This window comes from Lontra canadensis, unplaced genomic scaffold (assembly GCF_010015895.1).
Source record: "Lontra canadensis isolate GAN:19392208 unplaced genomic scaffold, GSC_riverotter_1.0 scaffold39, whole genome shotgun sequence".
Taxonomy (NCBI): Eukaryota; Metazoa; Chordata; class Mammalia; order Carnivora; family Mustelidae; genus Lontra; species Lontra canadensis.
Window position 1 is genome coordinate 3,192,218 of NW_022631033.1, and position 20,754 is coordinate 3,212,971.

General features: G+C 39.2%; 1 protein-coding gene across 1 annotated transcript in view; it reads right to left on the bottom strand.

Annotated features, from left to right (window-relative positions):
* The window catches only part of CSMD1 (CUB and Sushi multiple domains 1), a 1,958,110-nt gene that overhangs the window by 431,899 nt on the left and 1,505,457 nt on the right, over nucleotides 1-20,754 (bottom strand). Inside the window, exon 12 of the mRNA XM_032869815.1 lies at nucleotides 4,073-4,185. Within this exon, the coding sequence (XP_032725706.1) occupies nucleotides 4,073-4,185 (113 nt within the window). The remainder of the gene's footprint in view (nucleotides 1-4,072; nucleotides 4,186-20,754) is intronic.

Sequence of the window (20,754 nt, forward strand, 5' to 3'; positions counted from 1 at the left end):
AAATCTGAGAGACACTGCCTTTGAGAAAGCTACCTGGCAAGATGAAAGGGAAAGGGAAGGGACACTTACTATTCTTACATACTTTATTATGAGCTCTACTATTTATATCATGAAGAACCTTACTTCGAGGAAATCTCAAAATTATTTGTATGCAGATAACAGCTAACATTTCTTGCTCCATGTGCTATGGGATTTCCATGGTTTAAGTCATCTGAGCTCTACAACAGACTTGTGCAGCAAATGTCATTACTATACCCCCCTTTTCTTTCTGAACAAGGAATCCGCTGCACACAGTTTAAGTAATTTGCCCTATGTTACACAGCTAGCAGGTGGCACAGCCCCACGGCGTGTTCTCCACCACCATGAACCACCATGCTGTATGTTAGCGAGAGGCATGCAATACCGAAACCTAGAGGTTTGGGGCGCCTGGTGGGTCCGTCCCTTAAGGTCTGAACCTTGGTTCTGGCATAGGCCATGGTCTCAGGTCATGAGATCAAGCCCATTATTGGGCTCTGCATTAATGGGGAGGCTGCTTGAGAGTCTCTCTCTCCCTCTCCCCACTGTTTGCTCTAAATAAATAAATAAATAAAATATTTAAAAGAACTGGAAAATTAAATCATGCGTAACTATCAACTACATATATTTTTTTTCTGACAATTATAATTCACAAACAACTGCAGCTTATTTTATTTTATTTTATTTTTTAAAGATTTTATTTATTTATTTGACAGAGAGAGACAGAGAGAGCAAGAGTAAGCACCAATGGTGGGGAAGGGGAGAAGCAGATGCCCCACTGAGCAGGGAGCCTGATGCGGGACTTGATCCCAGAACCCCGGGATCATGACCTGAGCTGCAGACAGACGCTTAACCCACTGAGACACCTAGGCACCCCAAACAACTGTAGTTTAATGCAATTATTTATATTTTTGACAATAACCTTTACAAGTAGCTTTTATTTTATCCCTATTAGCTTAATACAGCAGTCTGGAAATAACAATTTCTACAATGTTTCCTTTCTTTCCAGCATTCTCTAGATTTTTTAAATCCTCAAATATTATATTAGGGTTTTTTTTGTTTTAATTATCTCTTTGACTTGGAATATTATTTTGTCAAAAGATAATGCGTGGTCTTGAACTGGTAATCTCTCAAGGACTGACGGCCACCTATGTTCCCATGACATCTCAAGTTATAGCTATTAATAGACTATTGAGCCAGTAAACACTGGATCAATTACAGCTAAATGTGAGGATAATTAATGCTATATGTCGTTCAGACTGAAATACAACACTTGGAAGAATATTTTATAAATATAAGTAAAATATAATTTTATAAATATAAATAAATATATTTATTTTATAAATATAAATAAAATTATATTTTAATTGAGAATACTTGTATCGCTTAATAGTCAAGGATTCATGATTTGGCAATGACGCCAGTCCCTCTAGTCTTCTACAAACCTTATGATGTGTGTCTTAATGCTGTCTGAGTCAATTTACTGCAATTTGCCCTGTTGGGAAGTATTTGGTATTTCACTGATGCTTTCAGATTTCACCAAAGGCAGTAGCCAGTATAGGTCATGTGGAAAGGACTCCACTCCTACCACGCTTTCTTCAATAGCTGTACGGTTGTGCAGAAGTTCAGTTAAAGGTCAAATCTACATAGCCGAATGTCAGGAAGTACCCAGCAATCATCTGTGCTTTCGAGCCCTAACCTTTGATGGGATGTACACATCATGTCTGTCGAACCATTTCTTACTGAGAAGAGCCATTAGTTCCCCATCCCACCCTATTTTCCCAGCAAGGAGGAATCCTTCACAGTTTACAGATAAGGACACGGACGCTGGGCTCTCCCCACCATTGAACTTTCTAGCATCATGACTGCTGCTGCTCACGGGAGCGTGCAGCTGTGCCAGCCTGGGTTCATTCCAGCTCAGGTCACTGTCACTGTCACCTGCTTATGGTTTGAGGCTGGAAGACGCTTGTTAATGATCTACCTCATTGGCTTGATAGGCAATAACTTCTGATTACGTATGTTCAGCTCCTGAGAATCTACAATACACCATTAGAAAATGAGGCATACCATCCTTCTACACAAATTCACAGAGCACAATTGAAAATAAAATCCCACCTCTGTAGGTCTGCTTGTCTCACTTTCATCAACACACGCACATATGGATCATGTTAAAGATTTTGAGAAAATTAGCGACCCATGAAGAAACCTCTAAGATATTTGAAAACCCATCTCAAAGGAGAAGTCAAAGAACACACACACAAAGACAATTAGCAACGCTGACATGAATTTGATAAGAGATGCCAAAGTCATCTTTAGCCATCAGGCAATCATTGATGGTGTTTCCTCCCCACAGAGTTCACGTGTGTTTCCGTGGTCAGGGATCACCTACCTGGTATCAGTTTTCTACAACCTTCCAAGTAGGAAATAGCTCAAGGACAATGAAAGGCACAGACCATTACCCCATCCTTTAACCACAAACACTGCGCCAGACATTGCAAGGATAATGAGTAATTTTTTCTTCCCGCCCAGGGGATCTTCAAAAGTTTTCCTGACAATAAAACTTACAAATTAATTATTTCTTTTCTTTTAATGGCTCCCCTCCAGCAAAATAATTCCAGTAAAATCATCACCATTTTTATTGTATTACATTACTCTGTAATTCATTAGTTCTCTAAAATTTTGATACCTTATTTATGGAAAATGTCTAAGTTTTTAAAATGTACATTGTTATGTAAAACACAGATTTATGTTTTATTCTGAATGGCCATTGAGTATTTTCTTATACTAGAGTCTAAACAGTTTCTTTTAATAATTGATTTTTCTTGTATTAACCAAAATATATGAATGGGTTTAAAATGCAGTTTCCTGGTTATTTTAATAAAGTGACAATCAGTTCACAGGCATTTGTGTGATAGTATAAAGTTGACCCTGAAAAGACTTCTCTTAATTTGCATTTAAGATGGTAAAAGGTTCTTCTCGATCTTTTTGAAAATGATTTCAAATCAGTTTGCGGCTTGTTGAAAGGACATCAAATGCAAACAATAGCTTAAATATAAAGTTTATAAAATAAAGTTTATAAAACTTTAAAGTTTTACAAATAAGTTTCATAAAATATTTTATAGACCATTTTAATCTGAGACATCTTACTGTTTCTGGGGACACGTATGTATTATCTGTGCCTAAGAGAATGGTTTCTTTCTCTTCATCAGAAAATTACAGGGTCGAAGCTGAAGATAGAGGCTGCTCCCCCATGACTTGGATAACTCAAAAGGGAGAAGGGAACGTATTCCCAAGCTTCTTTCACGTTTATCTCTCGAGTCAAACTGTTTGATTACTGATCTCAGGAACACCAAAGAGTGCGGCTGAACGAAAATGGTCTTGTATGTGCCACTTAGAGGACACCCCACGTGAGGCCCTGGTTTATGGGTCACACAGCTGTACTGCTCGACGGAAACCTTCTCCCACACAATGGCTCCCGCACATGAATTCAGAGGTGAAGCCAACGTCTCGGGAGTAATTGTGACTCCTAACTCCCAAACCACACATTTTCTCCTGCACAAGAACTTGGTAGAATTCTCTCCAACTTCACATAGATTTCTCTGTTTTCCAGTTCAACAACACCACCACACAGACATTTGTACACGAGCACACACAGAATGGGGCTTAATTAAATCAATGCCACTTCGATTCATTGTTCAAAATGCTTCCTCTAGTTAATGAGCGTCATGACTGCCTCTCGGGAAGGGAGAAAACGCCGAGACCCACCATGTGCTCACTTGTCAGAGCCGAGTTCCTACTCGGTCCTACTCCTCATTTTGGCCTGCTGACAGCACAGATCATGGCAAGCCAGACTTCCAAATTAAAAAGCTTTTGCAAAAAAAAAAAAAAAAAAAAAAAAAAAAGACTACAAGTGGAGCTTTAACTAAGGAAATGGCAAATAACCAGCTCCTGTTTTTTAAAGCATGCTGGGTTTATGTGTATCTCACACATGGAGCATGGCGCTCGCCCTCTGGAAACATGCTAGCTCTAGGCGTGGGTGGGCACGTGGGGGCCCTACCTTGGTAGACAGCTTTGAACCCCGGGGACGCGATGCTGTCGTCCGACTGCAGGTGGAGCCACATCTGGTTGCTCATGCTCACGATGAGGTCCGGGACGCTGGACCCGGTCAGTCTGCACAGAAGGGAAAGGTGGGAACCGTTACTGGAATCACCAAACTACTCTACTTTTACCTTGAGGAAGACCATCATGTCTTCCTGCCTCAACAGGCAAGTATGGTGTGTGCCTTCAGACCCTCCTTTGAAGAATCAATAGCCACTTGCAATTTATATTTCTATGTAAGCCTCGACATTACAGACATTTTACAGTAATTATTCTTTTCTATGTTTGAAAATGTACATCTTCGATTTTAAGAACTGACCCAGGGTCACCAACCATCCTATCTGTCCGGAACTGAAGGGCTTCTCCAGGTGCAGGCTTTGGGTCCCAGACCCGGAACAGGTGGTGATCCCATCACAGGAAGGAGAGAGAGATCTTACATCTAGTATGGGTTGTGTAACATCACGCCATCAACATGAATAACATCACACCATCCATATCTCTAAGCTGAGAAATGTTCTGATTCATTCACAAAACGCTTAGATTTCCTACTTTGAAATTATCACGTACCTTGACCACAAAATCTCTTTTAGAAATACATCATAGGATGGAATATTCTTCAGCGCTAAAAAGACATGAGCTGATTTTATCAAGTCATGAAAAGAAACTTAAGTTACATACTGTGTGATTTCAACGCTATGACATTCTGAGAAAGGAAAAACTATGGAGACAGTAAAAAAAAAAAAAAAAATCCGAGGTTGCCTGGGGTAGGAGGAGGGATGACGAGGTGGAGCACAGGAGAGTTTTAGGGCTGTGAAATTACCCTGTATGATACTATAATGGTCAATACATGTCTTTATGCGTTGGTCCAAACCCGTAGGATGTAAAGGAGCAAGAATGACTCTCAATACAAAGTATGAATTTGGGGTAATAATATGTGTCCTTATGGTTTCATTATTTGTAACAAATGTACCTCCTGGGGGGGGACTGCTGATAGTGGGGAAGCTATGTGTAAGGGAGGAGGGGACTACATTGAACTATCTGCTCCTTCTTCTTAATTTTGTTGTGAAACTAAAACTCTTCTCACACACACACACACACACACACACACACAAGTTGCCATACATTAAGAAAATATCGACAGGAAGAACAGCACGCAAAGCTGAAATAGACGTGGCAAGTTTATTGAACTTCCCCTCTGAGTACCAACGTCCAGTTCACGCCAAATGGAAGTTGCAATGAAGCATTCATTCCCTGTTAAAAAAAAACAGTCACATAGTGGCTGCTGTCAGCCAGTGCGAAGAAACACTAAATCCATTGACTGAACTCAAGACACTGACAAAAACAACTGTTGAAATAGAAAAAGGGTTAAGAAAAAAATCAATTCAACCAAAATAAATGTCTCTAATCAAATAGGAAGTTTTGCTTTCAGCAAAGCACTTCCAGGAATATGAACAATGATTGGCTCCATCACTCATGTCATCGGTCTGTCAACCCAACACACTCACCTTGGGCCATACAGAAAACCTGCTTCTTAGAAGGGAGATGAACAGTCGTCATTACATGGGAAGTAACTTGCGCAATGTTACACAAAAGTTGGGAAAAGAAACACAGAATTTCAGTGAGGAATGTGTAGTCACTAAAAATTATTTCTTTTTGAAGATTTTTCTTTGCTAGAGAGATTGTTCTTTCATATTTGGTGTTTTATTTGTTTGGTTCGAAGAGACTTGTTTTCTTCTCTCTGCATGCCTTCTGTCGAAGTGCCACATACCAACATGTGAAAAGACCATCAATGTCCAGTGTAAGTGTCTGTTTATTTTGACTGATGACTATAACGCCACATTTTTCTTCTTTTTGTTAATCCTAGACAGAAGGATCTTTTCCTGAACGTTTATTTTCAAGTTACTCTCTCTATATACAGTGTTTGCCTCTTGTAAGCATCACATAACCGATTCATATTATTTTTATATTTTATTTATACTACTTGACCTAACCAGAGAATTTCGCCTTTCATTTAGAATATAATTTCATGATAACTTAAAGTTCATTTTTCCTGGTTTTCCTTTTTTGATTGGTCAATTACCTTCGACTTCATGCTCTCACTTGATAGCTTCCCACCTCCCAGCACTTCAGGTATGCTACTCTGCTGTCTTTTCATTTCTGTTGTTTATTTTAAGACGGGTCCATCAGTCTCGTATTTGCTGTTTGGAAAATATTTCTTTGCGTATGCTGATTTTAAGATATTTCCTTGTCTGTTTGGCACTAGATTTATTGCAATGTGCCAATGTGAGGTTTCCGTTGTATTATCCTGACTGGCTGATGGAATTTCATGAATCGTGACCTCGATGTCCGTGGTCAGTACCGGAAAGTTCTTAGCAATGTTTTCAGATATTGTCCACACTCTTTCCTCCAAAACTCCCAAGATACACATCATTTCCGTGCGTTTTTTCCCCTTGATTCAGTTGGAATATTTTTTACTAAACTAACTTCCAGTCCAAATACCTAGATCGAGTTAAATACAGCAGATACTGCATTTTTCAATTCTTAAACTTCCATTTGTTTTGTTGTTATGGATGACAGTGTTCTGGTAAAATTATTGATTATTTCACTTATTTTCTTAAATTTTATAAATCATAGTTAATTACCAGAGTCCCTGAGTGCTAACTGTGATGTCTGGATGTCTCTTCTTTTTCTCGTCCCTGTCTCGTGGGTTGGGGTCAACAAACAAACGCTGTTTCCGGACACCCCAGGTAAGCTTTGATTGAATGGCAGACATAGCCGAGAAGCCAACCTAGAAGTTCTGAGTACTGTTTTCCTTTTCCTCTGACATTAGAGTGACGGCCTTGACCCATTCAGTCATCTGATTTCCAGCTACATTTCCAGCCTGTTTCCCAGGGCTCACTCCTTATGCCACAATCCAGAGAATACATTTACGAGTAGATCTCCTCCTTAAAAAAATAGGTCTGGGACACCATCTTTGTCCACTTAGCCTGAAAATTCCAGTTCTTCTGAGCTCTGTAGACCTGTAACAGCAAATTTTTGTTTGGGCTTTTTTCTTCTAACCCCAGGAAAGCGAGGCTTAGGCAAATACATCAAGGACCACACCCAGCAGATGCCAGGCTGGCTACCCTGTAATTCTCTTTTCCTTGATATCTTGGACCCTCAAGTCCTCACTGTTTTTATAGCCCAATTCAGGGGCCCCCACATCCCATGCCCCCAAAAACCATATTCTCTGAGTCACTGATATCTGTCTGCCAGGATGCCCTAAACTGAGAATCAGAAAATGCCCGCAGGGGAAAGTGATTTATGAAATATGAGATTCATCTTAATGCATATTGGTTCTTCCTTGATTTCTATCTTCTAAAATCCTGGCCACCTTATATCATTCTCTTAAGCCTTGAGAGACCTGCCGATTCATTCTGTATTCAGTTTTCCTACCCATTCTCAGCAGAGGTTATGTCTGGTGTTTCTGGAGGAAGGAGACTCTGGTGCTCATTTTCTACCTGGCTTATTTCTTTTCCTTTTATTTATTCATTTATTTTTTTATTTCTCTTGTACTGCATTCTCTGGACTATGTGAATATATGAAGGGAAGTCTGTTCTTACAACGAGTATAAATAGTTACTTACTGTATCTTAGGTTACATTCACTGTTCTGGGGAGGGGCCTGGCTGGCTCCCCTGGAAGCAACTCTCGATCTTGAGCTCGTGAGTTTGAGCCCTATGTTGGGTGTAGAGATTACGTAAGAACAGAATCCTTAAAATGAATCACTGCCTTGAGTAAGACAATGAATAGAAAAAGACAAGTATCATTTTGTCACAAAGTTTATATAAACACAAAGAAGAGAGAAATATAACAACTGATTTTTCTTACACACTAATATATATTGGTTCTTGAGTTACTTGTAAAATAAGTAGACGACGATAATTTTTTCTTCCTATTTTTTTCTTTTTTATTGAAGTATGCAATGCTGTATTAGTTTCAGGGTACAACATAGTGATTCAACAACTCTGTACGTTATGCGATGCTCACCATGGTAAGCATAGACACCGCCTGTCACTGGTCAGTGCTATTACAACATGGCTGACTATATCCCCTATGCTGTTCTTGTCATCTCTGTGGCTTATCTATTCCACAACTGGAGGTTTGTGCCTCTTAATCTCTTCTTCTTCCTCTACTTCACCCACCCGGAGCCCCCTCCCTGCTGGCAACCACCAATGTGTTCTCTGGATTTATGAGATTGTTCCTGGTTCTGTGTTTATTTGTTATTTTATCATTATTATATTTAGGTCCACACACAAATGAAATCAGATGGTATTTGTCTTTCTCTGACTTACCTCACTTAGGATAATACAATCTGGGTCCATCCGTTCTATCCATTTTGTTGCTGATGGCAAGATTCCATTCTTATAAATGGCTGAAGAATGTTCGTGTGTGTGTGTGTGTGTACACACCACATCTTCTTTTTGGCATTTATCAACTCTGCAAGGGGGTGGAGTCAACGTCCTTCTGATCTACATTCCCTATGTCCACTCTCGACTCACATGTTATACCCGGACCTCGAGATTCATGACATTATCCAGTGCCACCCCACTGCTATCTCTGCCATCTTCCTGCAACCCGCTGGGTGACTGCCATCTTCACCATGGTGCTATCTTCACCGTGGTGCCATCTTCACCGTGGTGCCATCTTCAATGTGGTGCCATCTTCACCATGGTGCCATCTTCAATGTGGTGCCATCTTCACCCGTGGTGCCATCTTTACCCGTGGCTGTTAGGAGTGTCCACACGAACAGTTCTGCTAAACGAGTCAGAGTCCCTTGATCCTTTCAAGTGCAGGGGCCCTTCCTTTCATGAGGTGCTGGTCACTTTGCTACTCTTTATAATAAAAATCCTAGGCTCTTAACCATTCTCTCTGACCACCGGTGTCTTTGAACTGTTATGGGCTTGCATTCCCCTGAAACCCAGTCTTTGAATTCCAGGGGCCTCTATTTATTTCACTGAATTTTACATGCCCTGGACAGTGTGGCTGATACGCTGGTACACGCTCCCAGCAGTCCCTCCACGATGCTCTCGATAGCCTTACCCTCTGCTCCATTCATCGGACAGAACCCACTTAGGACCAACCTAACAATCTGCTCCATCTTCCTCTAACCTGGTGAAGAGTTTGCTGACTTACACCAATATATACCATGGTCTCCAGAGTCCTGCCCAACCCTCAACGCTCAGCGTACTTCTCCTTCCCATCCCACTAGCTGTTGTCTCAAACCATCATCATCTTTCCCAAGCTCCTTCCCAATCCTATTTCTCTTCTCTCCACAGATAACTTTATTTGTAAACATCAGAGAAAGAACATTTAGGCAATGGAGTCTGAACTGCCCCCCTCTCTGAATCTCCCAAATCCCTCCTCATTCCACCAGCCACCTGGTCACTGGAGGTTGGGAGAGGCAGTTCTTTCTCTTGCTTTCGCCTCCTTGCCATCCCATTCACCAGCAGGTCCTACTAATCACACCACTTCTCTCCGTTTCTACTTTCTTAGCTTGAGTGCTGACTGTCCCATGCCAGCATCATGGAAGCAGCCTCATAACCACCTCTTGGTCCTGGAATCCTTTCCTTTCCAGGCTTTGGGTTTAATTCTAAGTTGTTAGAAACTGAACTATCATGTAGAAGATGTTCACACCTTGAAAAATTTTGTTGCCAAGTTTACTACTTTAGAAATACCTCTGCTGCATATGTTTGAACTTCTCATCATTCTGCACTAGCTGTTACTTTATTTCTATCTATGCCAGTCTGTCCCTTCAAGTAAAACTGAACAAGCAGGTGCACTGCTATACTTAACACAAAGTTCGTTCAGTCAAATGTCAGACTAGCATGGTTTGTATTTCTCTTTAGCATTTAAACCAACTACTTTTTAGCTGGTTGATTTATGAAAATAACTGTGAAATGACATTCACAATTATTTTTTAACTCCCAATTATTTTTAAATAATTATTTTAAGTTTCTTTAATGTTTTTAAAATTACTTGAAAATTTTTAAAAGTACTTTATGCTAAATTTTTAATCTTAAAATTATTGTACTGTTATTTAAAACAAAGGAAAATGGTTCCCTTCTTGTTCTTTTTTCATGTTTCTGGGGTGATTTTCATTTTCTGGCACTGACAAATGTGTTTCTGGAAACAAAGAGCAAATGATATCATTACCCTTTGCAACTGCTTATCTGTTTAAAACAAAATTTAAAAAAATATATTAGTACCTGGAACTAAAATAGATGCTTGTTTTGATACGAAAACAAAACAAAACTTCAGCAGTCATCCTAACACATACATTTTAATCACTTTCTTTAAAACAGCTTCATTTTTTCCCAAATTTTCTTTAGAGTACATCATTTTTTAAATTATTTTTATTAATGTAAAATGTGTTATTTGCCCCAGGGGTACAGGTCTGTGAATCATCAGGCTTACACATTTCACAGCACTCACCATATCACATACCCTCCCCAATGTCCATCACCCACCCACCCTCCTCATAACCCTCACCCCCAGCAACCCTCAGTGTGTTTTGTGAGAGTAAGAGTCTCTTACGGTTTGTCTCCCTCCCAATCCCATCTTGTTTCATTTTGTCCTTCCCTACCCCCAAGTCCCCCGCCCTGCCTCTCAAATTCCTCATATCAGAGAGATACAATATTTTGATTTAAACATAAAAATAAAGTTATTCTAATGAAACACTAAGTAACTTGCTTTGTTAGAAAACTACAATAAAATTTTCTTTTGGAAAAAAAAGCCATCATATTGGAGATTCCCAGCTTTCTCTTGCCCTCTGTCTCTACATTGGAATTCCCAACCTGTCCCACACATAAGGTGATCCTTATGCCCCAACCATATTGACCTTTGTATCCATTCTCCAAAATACTGGCATTTCTCATCCTCCAGGTTTTTGGCAAATACTGAAATCACTGTCTAGGATGCCCATTCTTCTTGGACAGCAACTAAGAGTTCTTAAATATTTGAGGGTTCTTGCTAGGTATTTCTTAACTTTTTTAGAGAATGTAAGAATTTTTTCTCTAGCCCCTTGTAGAATTCTGTACATACCTCATTTAAGACAAATACATAAAAGCACCTACTTCAACATCTATGTCCTACTGAATTCTTAACTTCCTTGAGGGTAAGCTTACATCCTGGTCTTTTTATCCCAGACTGTGGCATATAACATGCATATTTTTTGGAGTAAATACATAAATGAAAATATAAATTAACCCTTATTAAAATTTACTATATACACACATTAAAATTTTATAAGAATATTTCCAAATGATAATTTAAATCTTAATTGTATCTTAGCATACCAAGAACTTGGTACCTGGGGTCCTGTTTTAGCTCTGCCATTAATTCACCCTTAATTTAAGCTAAATTATTTTACCTCTATGTCATCTTCTTCTTCTTCTTCTTCTTTTTTTTTTTTTTTTTTTTTTTTTGTTATGTCATGTCAGTCAACATACAGTACATCATTAGTTTTGACGCTGTGGTCCATGATCCAGTGTTGCGTATGACACCCAGTGCTCCACCCAACGTGTGCCCTCCTTAGCACCCACTCCTTGGCTTACTCATCTCCTCATCCCCTCCCCTCTAAGACCTTCCTCATCTGTTAAATAATTGTATTAAATTATATTAAAGGAATTGTTGAAATCTAAAATTCTTTTGTTTTTTTTATACATTTCAGAAAAGGTAGAGCTGACTTGCATTTAGTGGTTTGATGTGTCTCTTGCAGTCAGTGCCCCTGCTGAATAGAAATAGTATTTTGGGGTGCCTGGGTGGCTCAGTGGGTTAAGCCTCTGCCTTCAGCTCAGGTCATGATCCCAGGGGCCTGGGATCAAGCCCTGCGTTGGGCTCTCTGCTCACGGGGAGTCTGTTTCCTCCTCTCTCTCTCTGCCTGCCTCTCTGCCTACTTGTGATCTCTGTCTGTCAAATAAATAAATAAAATCTTTAAAAAAAAAAGAAAGAAATAGACAGTATTTATGACAATAATTCCCAGTATATTAAACGATTTTGTCAACCTGAAATAAATGACTTTTGATTATATATCTGTTCCTTTCTAACAAACACAGCACATTACATTGAGAAAAATCTCAACTCTTTCAAATGAAAATGGGTCAGGGTTTTTTCTTTCTCTCTTTCTGTCTTTCTTTCTTTCATTCGTTTTTTGGGAGGTCAGTGTTCTTTAAGCCATAATTGCACCCATATGACACAATGACTTTATGATGTTTTGGTAGCTGTAAATATTATAATTTATAGAAGAGTGAACTGTTCTCTTTGGTCCTTGTTGAAAGATTCAAGAGTTCTGTCCCTACATACATGAAGTGGGTCTGCTTGAAAGGATGGCTAAACCAACCACAATAATGTCCACTCAACGCAATGCCTCTGTGAATATCTGTGTTCCTACATATGTAAATTTGTCCTTGGTTCTGCTAAGTAGAACTCCTCTGGATGAGTATGCTACTGGTATATTTGTCCATTCACCAGTTGAAGGGCATTTCCATGGCTTACAGGCATTTGGCAGTTAGGAATGGAGTTGGTGTATACATTCATGTAGGGTAAATTTCATATTCCTAGGGTAAATACCTAGGAGTGGGATTCCTGGATGTTATGATAAATGTATATTAAGTTCATAAGAACTGCTTGCCTGTTTTCTTTAGAGGATATGCCATTACACTCCCACCTATATTCTCAGAAATTATGTAGAGTATAACTACTCTTTATGATATTCTCAAAAAGATGAAACTGTAGTGATGGAGAACAGACCAGCTGTCCAGTGTTCAGGGTGGGAGGTGTGACTACAAAGGAACGGAAATTTGGGGGTGATGGAATCACTCTGTATCCTGATTCTGGTGCTGGTTCTACATCTATCCGTGTGTTGATACTTGTAGATTTGTGCACCAACAACTCCTATTTTACTGTATACCAATTTACAAAAGATAATAATTTGTTCAAACCTGGATATAAAAAACACCCAACAGTGAGCATGCCACAAAGCTGTCAAAGCATGAAATTAGTAAGACAGAAGCCCTGGAAAAGTTTTACCTCATTCTTCTGGTGGATGTCTAAAAGGAAAATGGTGTGCTAAACCTTTAACATAAGCGTTTTTATGGTAAATGGGCTGTTGAAAAACAAATTCTCCTCCTAAGCTACAAACTGGCCTAGAATTCACTGATCTTGAAGTTTTTATAGTTCCTTACTATCCATAAATTTCATAAGTTCTGCAGGAAGTGTACAAAATGCAGTTATTTAAAATAAATATTTCACTTGGCCATCTGTCTTAATTGGGTAGTGCTGGAGTTCTAAGGAGAAGTTTAATTAATTAATTAAGAAAAAGACAGCATATCTGATCTGTTCAGGCACCTGGACAGACCATCCCTCTCAGGGATGGAGGAAAATACCTTTAATAAGATTAAAAGATGTCCTGATATGATCCCTTGGTAAAGGTTGGCAGACACAGAGATGTCACAGCCAGGGTCATAAGTCAAATTATTCACTAAAAAAACCAAGGCAGACAGGATTTAAACACTGGTCATAATTGTGATCTTGGGTTCTTCAGATACAGTACTGACCAAGTACTGACCCAGCCCTGAGAGTAAATCAGCCTAGGAGGGAGCCCTGATGGGCACTAAAGGTTCTTAATCCAGCCTGTACCTAGACGGGCTCCTCTCTCATGAAAGTCACAGGCACCATGTCTACTTACATGATATGCACCAGCATAGAGAGCCTGAACAAGTGGAGAGAAATTGGACTCTGACTTACAAATCAAGCTGACTCTGAGAAACAAGCCAAGGCTGTGGCTTTATAGAATAAATTACCATATTATGATGTAAAATATGAAACCTGGATGTAATCTGTACTTATGCTGAAGCCATCATGATTTTCCCCTTTGGCATCTACATGTAATTGACTCATGCACATGTTTCATTCTGATGTGACCAACTTTGTTCACTGTGCTGTAAGCCACTCCAGCCAAGCAGCACAAAAAAGGATGTGCATTACATCAGTCATCTGCAAACTCTACTTCAAATTCAAGAAGCTGAGTCCAAATCATAAAATCTTTATATATAGAACTGTAGACAAAATATTAGTCCAAAATTTGAAGTACTGAGCCAAAGTATTAAGTCCCAAAGTAATTTTATAGGATTCTCCTGTTGAGGGCAGCCCAAACTATTTAAAGGTATATGGACTACCAATTCAGACTTAGGAGACATTTTCTTCCATGTTCTTGGCTGCTAAGCACAGGCATAAACCCTTGGAACATCACAAGAGACAACCAGAAGAGAACTCTAAAGGGAGGGAGAAGAAGGAAAGCTGGTTTGGGACCCAGGACCAAAGAAACACCACAGTACCAGGTGCCTTGCTTGCACAAAGAGAAGACCAACCAGATGGGTGTTTTCCAACCAGGAAACAGAAGGCTCCAGATAAGCTCATCTTCCTCTAGGATGTAGATGATATCCCTTTAACAACAACAGGCAGCAAGGTAGCTGTTAAGACAAAGAGCCCTAACAATGACAAATGTCTAGCCTTCACTTTCCCCATGAACCTAGGGTTCCCTTTTCTGAGGAAAGATACCAAGACAGATAGAAGTTGCAAGAGAGACTCAGCTACACAAGTGACCTGACTGAGGAAGACATTTTGTCTTGGCTCATGGGAAACTGAGATTTTCCTCCATTCCCAGAAACCTAGGCAAGGGGAGGTGTGTGGGAAAAGAGGAACTGGTTGCAGGATCCCAAATACTCCCCTCCCAGGAACATCCTGGTCCCAATAAGAATGAGTACAAGAGCCAGTGGCACTACATCAACCAAGATGACCAAGACGACACTTTAATTTATCTGAAAATTAACCTGTCATTGGAACCCAAGCCCACAACATTGGCAAAGACCTGTATGCTGAGCCTACCCAGGGTCATTGGCTGCTATAATGAGGGATTTATATGGTATCAGTGTGTCCTAACATGATAGACAAAATAGCCAGGGTACAATTATCTCACTAAGAGCTAAGAAATCAAAATTTGAATGAGAAAAGACAACCAACTGACAACACCTGAAATGAAGCAGGTGTTGCAATCATCTGGTAAGGGTTTAAAACAGCCATCATTAAATGCTTCAACAGTCATTTACAAATTATCTACATGAAGATGAAAAATATATCAGTGAAGAAATGGAAGTTATAAAGAAAGAACCAGATGGAAATTATAGGACTAAAAAGTACAACATAAAATAAAAATTGATAGAAGGCTGATGGTAGAGATGTGTGATGGTATCAGTGAATTTGAGAGCACATGAATAGAATTCCCCTACACTGAACAACAGAAAATATATAGACTGAAAAATAAGTGAACAAAACCTCCAGGTCCTGGGGACAGAAGCAAAAGAGCCAATCTTTGTTTATCACCTGTGTCTCATAATAAGATGAGAAAGACCATGGAGTGAAGGGTATTTGAAACACATAAACCTACAGTTCTAAGAAACTCAGTGACCCTCAAACAGGATAAATCCTAAACTAAACCATGCCAAGACACATCTAATTAAATGAAAACTAGAGACAAAGAACAACATCTGGAAAATAGCCAGAGAGAAATACTCATTATTTACGCAAATTTACCCCTTTGAATATGTATCTCCTGACCACTGGAGGACTAAAGGAAGTGTCACAACCTTTCTCAAGCTTTGAAAAGAAAAGAATTGTCAACCATAAATTCTATATCCAGTGAATGTATTCTTCAGAAATCAAGGGAATTTTTTTAAATGCCAGACAAAGAATTTGCTGCTAGTAGACCCAACCTTAGTGACTGGCTACATAAACTTCTTTGAAAAGAAAAAAAAAAAACAAAACAAAAAAAACAGGAGGAAGCTGAAACATCAAGAGAAAAAGGAACACAGGACAGGAAAGAAAATATAGGAATACAAATTATACTTTTATTTCATAGTAAGTTCCATAAATCATATTTAATGTTTGGAATAAAAATTATAACACCCTTTGAACTCAAGATAATGACATGTAAAAGTTGGAAAGCTAAAGGGGTCTAAATGGAAGTAAGGTTATATGGCAAAGTGGTTAAAGTTAAAATCATTGCAGTAGGATGAATGATGGCCATGTTAATGTGCATGTCTTAATCCAGGGCACCTGTGCATGTTATTTTATATGGCAATCATTTCCACAAATGTGTCTTAAGTTAAGCATCTCAAGGTGGCGGGGATGTGGGGGGATGATCCTGGATTACGAAGGTGAGCACTACAGGCCTTCACATGTGTCCTTTAAGAGGGAGTCAGGGGGAGATTTCAGACAGAAGAGAAGAAAGCAGTGTGAACTTGGAGGCAGAGAGGAAAGTGACAGGGCCAGAGGCCAAGAAATGCTAGCAGTATTCAAAAACTGGAAGAATCTAGGAACAGATCTTTCCCCAGATCCTCTGGAGGGAGTGTGGTCCTGCTTGCACCTGAATTTTGGCTGAGTAAAATTGACTTTGGATTTCTAGGCTCCAGAATTATAAGAATATAAATTTCTGTTTTAACTCACCAAGTTGCTACAACAGTAATAGAAAACTTATAATCTGTAGGCTGTTATACATCACTAATGTCTATTATAATACCTAGAGCAACCATTTTGAGAACTATAGAATCCTTTAAAAAATGTTGCAGTAATTCACAGGGAAGAAGGAAGGAAGGAAGGAAGGAAGGTAGAAAGGAAGGAAGGAAGAAAAAAAGGAAGGAAGGAAAGAGAGAGGGAGAGAAAGAAAGAAAGAAACAGCAGAATCAGAACTAGAGAAAACTACAAGAAAGCAAATAATTCATGCTGTTCATAAAAAAACACACTTCAAAGTCAAGGACATAGGTAGGTTGAAAGTAGAATGAGAAGAAGTATACCATGCAAATATTGATAACAAAGAAGCGAGAGTAGCCACATTAATATATGATTAAGATAGCCATGAGAAGAAAAAAAAAATTCTTGGGGTACCTGGGTGCCTCAGTCAGTTGAGTCTGACTCTTAATTTTGGTTCATGTCATGACTGATGTCAGGGTCATGAGATCACACCCTGAGCTGGGCTTTGCACTACTTAAGATTCTGCCCCTCCCCTACCAGTTCATGGTGTTCTCCCTCTAAAATAATAATAATAATAATAATAATAATAATAATAATAATAAATAAAGTAAAATAAAATAAAATAAAAATAATAAATAAACAAAAAAATTCTAGAAACAAAGAGGGACATTATACAATGATAAAATGATTGATCCACCAGGAAGAAACACAAATTCTAAATGCACAAACAACAAACAGCAGAACCTCAAAATCCACGAAACAAAACTGATAGAGTTGAGAGAAGAAATAACAAATTAACAGTACAGCTGAGGACTTTAACAGCTGTGATTTACCAACTGCAAAAAAAATCAGCAAGTTCATAGAATATCTGAATTATACAATTAACCAACAGGATCTAACTGACATGCAGAACACTTCACCCCCCAGCCGCAGAACACCCATGCTTTATAAGCTACTATGGAACATTCACCAACATAGACCACATTCTGGGTCAGACGATGGACCTCAACACATTTAAAGAAACTGAAATATAAACTGAGGGTTTTAGAAGGGAGGGGGATGTGGGGGATGGGTGAGCCTGGTGGTGGGTATTAAGGAAGTAAAGGATTGCATGGAGCACTGGGTGTGGTGCACAATGAATCTTGGACCGCTGAAAAAATTAAATTAAATTAAAAAAAAAAAAAGAAACAGAAATAATAATATTTTTAATACTAATTTCTAAACACATGAAACTTAAACAACACATATCCATGATCCAAAGAGAAAGTCTCAAGTGAAACAAACAAAGAACAGAATCAAAGTGAGAAAAAAAACATAATTAAAAAAAAAAAATCTGGGATATAGCTATTACAATGCCAACAAGACAATTTATAGTACTAAAATAACTACATTACATAAGGGAAAAGGAATTAAATAATTACCTATGTTCCAACCTCAAGGAACTACACATAGTAAAGCAAAATAAACCCAAAGGAGCTGGGGAAGAATATGATAAGTGTCAGAAGTCAATAAAATTGCAAATAGAGAAAAAAAATAGAAAAAAAGAAACAAAAGCTATTTCTTTAAAAAAACTGATGTAATTGATAAGCTTCTTAGAAGACTGGAGGGGAAAGAGGGAGAGAGAGAGAGGGAGAGAGAAAGAAGACACACATTACCAATATTAGGCATAAAATCATAGATATTATTACAGAGTCGAGTCATAAAGAAGATTATATAATAAAGAAACATTTTGAATAACTTTGGACTCATAAAGTTGACAGATTATTAAAAATGAAACAATTCTCTGAATACCACAGACTATCAAAATTCAACCAAGATGAAATAGACAATACACATAGTCCTATGACCATTACAGAAATTGATGTTGTAATTAAGAAGATTCCCCAAGGGAAATTTTCAGACCCAGATAGCTTCACTAAAGAATTCTACCAATCTTTTATTGAACAATCAGTACTATGTTTTTATATACTTCTCTGGAAAATAACAGAGGAAGTAATACTTCTCAACTCATCAAATGAGACCAGTGTTAATCTGATGTTAAAACCAGGGAAAGAGAATGGAAAGAAGGGAGGAAGAAAGGGAAGGGGAAGGGAAAGGGACAGGAAAGAAAGGAAAGCAACAAAGAAGGAAGGAAGAAGGCACAGACCACTATGTCTCATCAACACAGACACACATTTCCTCAATAAAATACTAGAAAACTTAATCCAATAATGTGCAGCAAGAATTATTCTCCACTATTGGGGTTAATGTAGAGCATCCATCGGCCAGAATACCTGGCTTGCTAAAATGTAACAAGGAGGCTGCTGGGGGCGATGGAAGGTTTTGGAGAAGGGCTTAGGCCTTTAGAATGCCGAGGCCTGCGTGACCACACTGTCCTAGGAATGCTGCGGGAAGTTGTCATTCCCAAAGCTTTCTTAGCCCACGCAACCATCCTGCGACCTAAGCGATGTATGCATTGTCGCTTGGGCTATGTGTACCAGAACTCATGGAACATATAGATCAGCATATCGTGTCTTTCCCGTAAACAGATTCTCCCAGTTCCAGAAAAGCCCCTTGTCACACTTGCATGCTTGAGAAACAGTGATAAGATCTGTGATTATCCTAAGGACCAAAAAAAAGCAGGAGCGAAAAAAGAGCAAGGGTCTTCCTCTCTGAGCACGGACCCCCTTGCCTTCTCCTCTCTTTAGAGCAACGTTTGCAGTAATCTTTCCTCCCCTGGTTCAGGGATTGCTGGCCGTTCCCGGCCCTCCAGCACAAGGTGGAACTGATTCCAGGCATGCCAGGCTGGTTCAGGATTCAAAAGTCAAGTAATGTAATCCACAATAGGAACTAGCTAACAAGGGACAATTTTATATTCACATCAAATGACACATAAAAAGCATTTGATAAATGGCAGCAAATATTATATTTATGAACTGGAAGTCTCAACTCTCCCCCAACTGTTCAACAGGTATAATGCAAGTCCTACCGCAGTCCCACCAAGAACTTTAGATAAGTATACAAGATTATTCCAAAATTTATATAGAATGGTGTAGGCACTAAAATATCTAAAAGGACTAATGCCTAAGAAAAGCAGAATCCTTAAACTTGATACCAAAGGCACAAGTTATGGAAAGTTCATAAATTCGACCACATCAAAATTAAAAATGTTTGCTCTGTAAAGACTTATATGAACAAGATAAAAAGACAAGTCACAGACTGTGGGGAAATACTAGCAAACCACGTATTCTACAAAGGACTGTTATCTAGAATAGACCAAGAAATCAGCCTTCCTGCCTGCCTGCCTGCCTGCCTTCCATCAGAGAGAGTCAGTGGGGAGGGGAGGGACAGAGGGAGAGGGAGAATCCCATGTAGCCTCCCTGTTGAGTGCAGAGCCTGATGCAGGGCTAGATCTCACAAACACAAGATCATGAAACAAGCCCAAACCAGGAATCTGACATTTAACTGACTGAGCCGCAGGCACCCTAAGAACCTACAAAGAAATCTTTTAAAAATAATGCTAAATAATCCAATCCGAAAATAAGAAAAAGACATACGGACAATTTACCAAGGAGGATGTACAGATGGCAAAATTAAAAAAAAAAAAAAAAGGCAGGGGGGAAGGCAAGAAAAAGACGCTCAACATCATTTGGAAGTTTCTTCTAAGACGAGGCATGCAACTCCTGTACAAACCAGCATTATCAGTGTGGGGTTCTATCCAAGACAAATGAAACTCACACTCCCACTGAAACCCGCACAGAACTGACAGTCAGCCTGGAATCGAAGCAGTATCCTCTGCCGTGGTGACGGTGACCACAGAGGCACGCCGCATGCTGGAAATCGAGTCAGTCATGAAAGGACAGAACTATTCCCCAACTGGTTTTCAATATGCAGGGAATGCTGCTGAGTGAAAAAAAAAAAAAAAAAGACCATCGTAAAGGGTTATACTCTGTGACTCCATGGATATCACACGCCTGTAATGGTACAATTTTATAGGTGGCGTCCAGAGCGGCTCTCAGCGTCAGGGAGGAGGGGGGAGAGGGAGACAGACGTGATGACAAAAGGCAGCACGAGTGAGATTTGTGAGATGGGGACCA